The sequence below is a fragment of the Eleutherodactylus coqui genome, chromosome 7, assembly GCF_035609145.1.
Source record: "Eleutherodactylus coqui strain aEleCoq1 chromosome 7, aEleCoq1.hap1, whole genome shotgun sequence".
NCBI classification, from domain to species: domain Eukaryota; kingdom Metazoa; phylum Chordata; class Amphibia; order Anura; family Eleutherodactylidae; genus Eleutherodactylus; species Eleutherodactylus coqui.
The window spans coordinates 108521637-108531172 of NC_089843.1; the positions used below are offsets into that span (position 1 = coordinate 108521637).

General features: G+C 37.7%; 1 protein-coding gene across 1 annotated transcript; it reads left to right on the forward strand.

Moving 5' to 3' along the window:
- Positions 1 to 450: 450 nt before the first annotated feature.
- Positions 451 to 3604, forward strand: HAND2 (heart and neural crest derivatives expressed 2). Its single transcript, XM_066573523.1, has 2 exons — positions 451 to 1528; positions 2950 to 3604. The coding sequence occupies exons 1-2, from the start codon at positions 995 to 997 to the stop codon at positions 3046 to 3048; spliced, it is 633 nt and encodes a 210-aa protein (XP_066429620.1). The 5' UTR covers positions 451 to 994; the 3' UTR covers positions 3049 to 3604.
- The last annotated feature ends 5932 nt before the right edge of the window (positions 3605 to 9536 follow it).

The window sequence follows — 9536 nt, forward strand, 5'->3', positions numbered from 1 at the left end:
TGTTTCGAAAATATCTCTAAATTACAAGCCTGAAGTAATCTGATTATTCACTGAGTATACAGCGCATGTGATCATATCTAGTCATACAGTATAATACAGTAAATCGTCTGGAGTGCTGCATGTCTATCAAATCCCCCACCCATAAAGAATACTGTACCTTTCCTGCAGTGCTGTATACACACATATATACATATACAGTATGAAATAGGGTAGTGTAAAGCATGTGCTGCACTCTTGCATTAACCTCTGTGCCATGGTGGATTTTTTTCTGGTTCTAATGATATTATGGTTATGCTGGAACAGCCAATCCTGGAACAGCAGGCTCACAATTAGCAAAGTGAACATCAAAAAGGTTCATTGCTGCCTATGAAAGCGCCCTCCCCCTCTCTGCCCTGATTTGCTGGAAGAGCCTCTGACGACATATATTAACCCAAGCTTCCCTAAAGATGTAGCTGTACATGGAGATCTTACATGGAAATAGTGCCAGTGCTGAGTCTTCCCTGAATGCAGAGCTATGGGGTGCAGAGAGGATCCTTGGAGATACCAGTAGTTTTGGGGAACAGATGCTGAAAGCCCTGGCACTGGCATGATTATTGTCTCTGGATTGAGTGTATCTCTCCTACACTAAGGAGCAGGAAATGGATGCCAGCTCACAGTGAGAAGCCTGTGTGCTGCTGCAACATCCCACTGGGGACTATGGACAAGATCTGCTGTAAGTAACACATGCAGCTGCTTTATGGGAGGATTGCACTGAACCTGGACTGCACCCATGAATTTCCCAATGCCCTTTCATACTTGAATGAGCGTCCACCGTTATAGTTTGTGCAAGCAATTTATAATTTGTAAAGTATTCTCATTACTGTGTATTGTGAACACAAAGACTGGGGATTCACAATCTATGGAGAGCTGGAGCTAGACAATCCATATCCCCCCTCTATATATCTATTTATAGAGCAGCTCCCAGGAGAAAGACTTGGACGAAGGTGCAGCTGCCATGAGCTTGGTTGGAGGTTTTCCCCACCACCCAGTGGTGCACCACGATGGCTACCCCTTTGCCGCTGCTGCTGCCGCTGCCGCTAGTCGCTGCCATGAAGAAAACCCTTACTTCCACGGTTGGCTTATCAGTCACCCCGAAATGTCTCCCCCCGACTACAGCATGGCACCGTCCTATAGTCCGGAGTACGCCAATGGTGCTGCTGGTCTGGACCACTCCCATTACGGGGGTGTCCCGGGAAGCGGGGTCGGAGGTTTAATGCAAAGGCCTGTGAAACGGAGGGGGACTGCAAACCGTAAGGAAAGGCGCAGGACTCAGAGCATCAACAGCGCCTTCGCCGAGCTGCGGGAGTGTATCCCCAACGTGCCGGCCGACACCAAGCTCTCCAAGATCAAGACATTGCGCCTGGCTACCAGCTACATCGCCTACCTCATGGATCTGCTGGCCAAGGACGAGCAGAACGGGGAAACAGAGGCCTTTAAGGCGGAGATCAAGAAGACAGATGTCAAGGAAGAGAAGAGGAAGAAGGAACTGGTTAGTACAGAAATGTCATATATGGAATAAGACGATAGAGATAGATGGATGGATAGGTAGATAGATAGATAGATAGATAGATAGTGAAGGTATGTTTTGCAGTGCATTTTGTAGTAAGGTACAGCAAAAATATAAACCAACGAATTTATATAGCAATGTATGCAGATACAACAATGCTACAACAAATGTATTGCAATGTTGTCGTGAAACTCAACTAAACCATAATGCAGCAATAACTATAATACAATAATGCAATAAAAATAATGTAAGTAATGCAGCAATCTGAACGTGTTTTGTTTATTTCTGTAATTACCTGCATAAAAGGGCAAGCTTTACAAAATATTAAAATATGTGAAATAATTAAAATGCGGTAAAAGTTAATATATTTAGCAATAAATCAGAAATAATTTTTGTACAAAGATAATAATTGACAATTTAGTATTACTATGAATAATATGAAAATTAAATTACAGCTAAATACGTTCATGTTAAAAAATACTAATATATAGATTTGCATAAGCTAAATAGGAATATATTATATTTTTTATATTGATAGTTCTGATGACTGGAGCAGTGGCATTTTTTTTTGCTGGATGTGTGAATAATATTTACTGCGATGAGAGTTAAGCTCTACAAATATTATAGCAGAGGGATGAACGTGTTTATTAGTGGAGCATATACATTTCTTTCTCAGCAATATACATACATGTGAGTGTATATAGGTAAACATGAATTAATGCTGTCATCCATCATAAAGGAATATGAGTACTGATTGTGTATTCTTTTATGTCTGTCTGAATATCTATCTATCTATCTATCTATCTATCTATCTATCTATCTATCTATCTATCTATCTATCTATCAATTATATTCATTCTGCTGTAAATGTAGACTATTGATTAAATTGTTTACTGTGTTAAACACCACTAGTGTACAGTTAATAATCTCTCTCTATGTTTTATCTATCTATTCACATCTTTTTCTCTATCATCTATGAAACTGAACAACCTCTTTACTCATGGTCTATCTATCTATCTATCTATCTATCTATCTATCTATCTATCTATCTATCTATCTATCTATCTATCTATCTATTCAGCTATCCAGCTATCCAGCTATCATCTATTAAACACTGACTCCAGACTCTCCAAATGTTTGCAGGCTTTTATTCCACCTGTGTAAATATCATAATCAGTTATTGTGGTTGCTGTTATGATGATGCTTATGTAGCTTTCGGATTTGACTGTAGCTGATGTGTAATTTAGATATAAGGCCCATAGCAGGCCGCAGAACAATACATTCAGCCTGATGTGTAGTATGAGATCAGCTTTGAAGTTTGCCATAAAGAAACTGTTGCAGATAAACATAATACAATATAACATTTCCTCTTTTTTTCTTTCTTGTGACTGACTTTAAAACAGAACGAACTCTTGAAAAACACAGTTAGTAGCAACGATAAGAAAACTAAAGGAAGGACTGGCTGGCCACAGCATGTATGGGCTCTGGAACTTAAACAATGATCCCATGAACTGCAGGACTAAATGAAGACTCTATAAATAGACAATAAACTATGTATGGAATGGTCCAGTTTATTTATGTGCAATCCCCCTTCCCTCCTCAATGCAACCCTCATTGTGGATCTGTGCAGAGAAGCATTCCATTATATGAAGAGGAATAATCTACAGGTTGGTAATAGCAGGGGGCCCTGTAGGTCATGTATGACAGTATGTACATAGAACACATGACTCCCTGGCAATCTTTCCTATGTATGTTTGTCTGTGAAGTGAATGAATATACCGACAGGATGTGCTTTCTTCCTTGGGTATATTGTCAGTGCCAGGATGGCCTACGCCTGGCTGCAGTGCAGTGTGTGCTGTGGGCCCTCTGACAACTGGGAAGACCCCATTGTAACGTTGTTGTCAGAGCTGTTATTGTGTTGTCCTTGTGCTTGTGTAACATTTGAAGGTGTTTCAGCTATTTGTAATTGTGCACTTCTGTCCAAAAATGTGGAGTATAATTAATATTTGAAGGTGTAAAACATTGTAAGTGATCAATAAACCACTGAGTGTCTTTTTTGTATATGTCCTGTTAATTCATGTGTGCACACAGGCCTGGGAACACTGCAAAGATTTGTAGCCTTTGTGTATGCAAGTGCTTGCATATAATTGCAGCTCTACATTTATCACATTAGTAAATATTCACATGTCACTATATATATATATATATATATATATATATATATGTGTATATATATATACATATATATGTGTGTGTATATATATATGTGTATATATATATACATATATAATTACATGCAACTGAGCTACTGTGCAACTGTAAATATATTACATGAACATGTTGACATGTTTATTGTAGCACTATACTTGTTGTAGAACTATATATATATATATGAATTGTAGTACTAAATATATATCGCATAAGTAAATATTCACTTGTCACTGTATGTTACATGTGAATATATATATATTTACATGTAATAGTAGATATGTCACATACAAATATTTATATATTCATATTCATGTAGCTGAGCATACATTCCATACTACATTTTCATGTGCAAATGTTCATATACAGGCAGCTTTAGATATATTAAATTGCACATATGTGAATATTCATATGTAGTTGTACATACAATAAATGTATATATGTGAGTACTCTTCTCTAGCTCTAGATATATTATATGATGGTCATATGCACATGTAGCTGTACATACAATATATTACATGTACACTGCATATGTTCATGTGCAAAAATAATTATATTTACATGTATTGTGTAAATACATTATGTAAATATTTTTATGATGCTGCACCCAAATACACACATAAAACATGTGGTTGTGCTACTTTCACATATATGGCACAAACTATAGGTGCATTCTATACATATACAAAAATAATATAAAATAAGTCTGAATCCAACAATAAATTGTGAAGCCATGAAGAGACTTGTGACACTGGTTTGTTTGCTGGCCCTAGTAGTCTCTCTTTAAAGCTCCTATGTAGATTTGCAGTAAGCCATAAAAAGATAAGAGGGGCCTAGCACCAGGTCCACATGTGTAGGTTGAGGGGTTAGAACAACTCAGCCAGTGTGCTGTGCCCTTTGCTGTCAGGGGTCAGGGGCCGGTGCTATGGACTCGTGTACAGGGATACACTTGCCTGCATTTACAGATGTCCTCTACATTCACAGCTCCATTTACATCTCCTGCAGGTTATGGACAGAGAGCAAATCTGCCACACCAAACTGCACAGGAGCAGTATTACATAGCAATATACTGTATTTATGTAGATTGCATTTAGTTATGGCTTTAGAAATCTTGTACACAGAATGTATAAGCACCGCATGGTTGATGCAGTGATTTCTATATAAATATTATGTGTAATGTGCATACGGATATATACAGACGAGTACAAAAAAATGCATTACATGCTCCATTTGGTGTTTGGCACTGAAAACAGTAATTGAGCTGTATAAAACCTCTGTGAACTATTGTAAATTATAGGGAAAAAAAACATGTTAAAATTTAATGTCATTTAAAAACATTTACGACAATGCACAGAGGTTTTATGCAGCCTACTTATCGTTTTCAGTATCAATAACAAAATATTTGCAAACCTCTATAGATATACATATATATCTACTCAACCTTTTTTTTACATAGAGCTACAGATAGAACTACAGGTAAGACTTCTAGATCATTATAGCACAGGCTGTGTGTATATATATATATATATATATATATATATATATATATATATATATATATGTGTGTGTGTGTGTGTGTATGTATGTCTGTGTGTCCGTGTCTGTTTGTTGATTTGCACTAGATTCACAATACATAAAATAGTATTTCCTACATTTGTCCCTACATACAACTACTGCAGTACTTCACGCTTGTTTTCACAATGATGCCTGTGTTTAGTTAGGTGGCAGAGAATCATAACTAATGTAATGATGGCTTGTTTCGACTTTATACCAGTAAAACCAGCTTATGCCACAGTTCTGTGCTCAGTAAAATTATATAATGCAGTTTCAGCTGTTGAGAATACAAATGAACAGCTCAGAGTTTCTGTAGTAGTAGTTACAATGTATTTGGCAGAGGAGGAAATCTTTTTAATTACTGGCTAATGTGGATGTTGCGTTTTGTAGAGAGTAATCACCCTCAGAGTAAAATCTCAAGAGCCCTAGACAGGCCGGAGCCAAGAAAAATGCAGCTTTTGACGTTAAAAGCTAAATGGTGCAGCAGCTCTGCATGGAGGGGAATTGATGGCTGGACGTGGTGTCAGTGCAGAGGCCTCTGCTCGCCTGCTAAACTGGCCCATAGCCTGATAAGACGAATCCCCAGTATCTCCAAAACTAATCCCTTCACTTCCACCAAGCTTGTGAAATATACACAGTATATATGACATTTGTACTCTATTCACTCTCCTGAAACAAACACAGAATGAACTGACTTTATTATCATAAAGGAGATTAAACATAACATATTTTGCATATAAATGCAGATAAAAACTAAAAAGGAAAAAAAAATAAATTTGAGGTTGACTTATTATTATTACTGTTATCATTCTCAAAATGTTTAGCAAACATAGTGTGGAACTGTGTTTAGACCCATTAGCCAGAAAAATCCTTGTATTATTAAATACTCTTGTATAAAATAGACCAAAGTATTATAGAGGCGATACCTTTATGGCTAATTAGAAAAAATTATATATGAAAGCTTTCGAACTTGTTTAATGCCCCTTCATCAGTACAGGCATTAAGTAGCCTAGAAAGTTTGCATATATTTTTTTCTGCTTAGCTAATAAAGTACCACCTCAACAATACTTTTGCCTCTTTTTTTTTTATAGAGGAGCATTTGATATTACAAAGATCTCCTACATTTATGTATATTTTCACTGCAATAAGAATTATTCAGGATTTTAGTCAACTATAGTATGAATACATTTATAAGGCTCAAAGAAAAGCTTATATATTTATATATTTCAGCTAAAGCGATCTGGGAAATAAGTGAACTGGGAAAACTAGGCAAGTCTGGCTGGGAAAAAGCATGATTTCATGGGTTTCTTCTAGGGAGATAAGAAATGTTATCAGCTTCCCTAAACAGAGCCTGTAATGTTATGTGCGCCCAGTTCCTGGACTGATAGATGCTGCAGGGTGACTGGAGGAGTGAGAAGAAGGCTGCACTTTCCGATGTGTGTCTTCTAGTAATAACTGGAGCTGTCACAAGCCTCTTGAGATGAGAACTGCAGCAAGCAGTTTGGGAAACAAGGGAAGAACCGGTTTGTACATATTTCAAACTGCCCCATGCCCCCTGGAGTGGGTAATTATTGTTAATTTGTTATTATTGTCAAGATGGGGTCAAAGATAGATCTAATGAGTGTGCCGTTATTGTAGAAAAACATAGGTAAAAGTATTTTCTGTCCTGCGGGCTAGAAAAAAAATACTTAAATATAATTGGCAAAAATGCAAAGAAAATAGAACTGCAATCATCATAAGACACAGTTCAATAATGGGAGCATTAGATACTAATTGTGAATGGAAATGAATCTATTCCATTCTATATTATCAGTGTAGAAATAGCGATTGAATAAAAGTGTATCCTTTATTAGCTGTGCATTGCATACAGTACACTCCAATATTCCCTGTTATCAGACATTTGAGTGTAATGTTTTAATGGGATTCCACATAGGAAGTGAAGAAAATATCTGCCCCGGTGGTGTTATGAGTTTATCTCCCATGTATTCTGTACTGAGAATGTCAGGAAACATGAAAGTATCTATATGTGAATGATGATAACAGCTCTTATATAAGCATTAGTATTAGAAGCTATGGCTTTCGGTACATTCTTGTTTTGCAGCTTTAGAGCGACCCCATCATTAAACTGAACAGAGACAATACTATATTTTTAGTTATGTTATATTTGCTATGGATATAGCATGGATGAGTTTGTGGTTTGGATATTTGGCTATTAACCATGTGTTATCTGTGCTTTAATATAGTTTTGTAGGCAAACCAACCAGAGTCATTATCATGCAAAAAAAAAAAATTCAGCTCTCATGAGTTAAATACAAAGTTCAGGTCTGCTACATCTGTATGAGAAAAAAATGATTGTGGTTAGAAATACATTTTTTACATCTGGTGAGTAAAGTACACAATTCATAGAAGCAATACTGTAGCTCTCAGGGCTAGATAAAACTGTTCAGCTTATGCATTGTAAAACAAACCCAGTTGCAATAATAATAATAATGGTGATGGTGATAATAATGACAACAGCAACATAGTAATAATAATAGTTATTAGGACATATCTACATTATACACAAACAGTAGCCAAACAATATTTTGCTGCTTATGTAGCACCATTATATTCTGCAAGTATCCACTGACACCTGGTTTCAATATGAAGTCCAAATAAGAGCAGCAGTGACATTGCCTTGTATGAGACCTTATTCCAATGCATTTATCCTGGATTATTTTTCTATTCTTCCTATTTATTATTGCTAGCATTATTATTAATGCACTTTTCTGTAGTTTCTCCATCTCTGTCTCTATTTCATAATATATGCAGTTATACAGAGTGTAGTCAAAAGACGAATCCAGCACTCACACAATAGATGCACTACGCAATGTCATGGCGCACAGTCTCCTGTGGGCCGCGGAACAAGGATTTCAATTTTCTGTTGTGTTACCTGTAAGAGATAGAGAGTAAAACCCAATTGCAAAGTTGAAGAGTAGCGTGTGAGAAACAGAAATCCGCTTTCCACGTCTCTGCAAGTCCCATGGGACCACTGCTGTGACTGAAGTAAAGAAAGTATACTTGAAGTAGCCTGCTATGATACAAGCATGGAGTCATCATTGGACCTTTGTTGATTCCAGGGACTCTCAATGTGGATTGGTACCTGAATCTCCTGCAGACAACAGGGGATGACTTCCTGGATCATCTGCCCCTATTGTAGCAGAAGGAGGCCACTTCAAGTACTCTTTACATACTTCAGCCACAGCAGCAGTCCCATGGGACTTAGGCCGCTCTCACACATGAACATGGCAAAGCGCCGCAATTTCAAATACGGCGCTTTGCCACGATTTAGCTTTTGTTTTTGGCCGCAGCTTCTTGTTTGGCCATGTTTTAGCATACCTCATCATTGCGATGAGTGATGAGGTGCACTAAACGGCCAAGATAGAACAGACTCTGCTCGAAAATCGAGCGCATGTTTGTGAGGCGCCATTGATTTCAATGGGAGCGTTATACCGCAATTAATGCGGTGTTCAAAACGCTGCGTCAATCGTGGTAAAAAGCGCCTGTGTGAGCGAGGCCTTAGAGACTTGTGGAAGGCAGATTTCTGCTTCTCACAAGCTACTCTTCAACTTTGCAGTTGGGTTTTACTCTCTATCTCTTACACAAAATTAAAATCTATGTTCTAGGCTCCAGGAGCCCTGCACCATACCATTGTGTAGCACATCAATACCTTCCTATTCAAGTATGCTATTGATGATTCCAGTATTCAGATATAGCGCTGGATTAAACTTTTTGAATACACCCTGTATATACAATTATATACATCCACATAAAATGTAACATAGACAGACACATACACACATACTATGAGTGCCATATATGTATATACACGTATACGAGTGGCATCTGGGAGTGATTAGAGGCCACATCCCTCCTTCTCCTTCTTCTGTATCTGTATTCAGGCCCTATAGACAAGCTGACGTCAGATCAGACGGCCCGGAGCCATCCTGCTCTTGACTTGGGTGTAATCATCAGTCCTCTGCTCTTGTCCATCCTATTCCGCCAGCTGGAATGCAAATACTGTGCCACCATATGCAACACAGGGTTTAGCTTTCACAGGTTTGTAGCCAACATATATACATTCCCCTCATCCCAGCATCAATCCCAGGGGAATACATCATTCCTTACTGTAGTGAAAATAAACAGTCAGCCTTGTATCTTACAGGCCCCCTCTTTATATATATCTCAA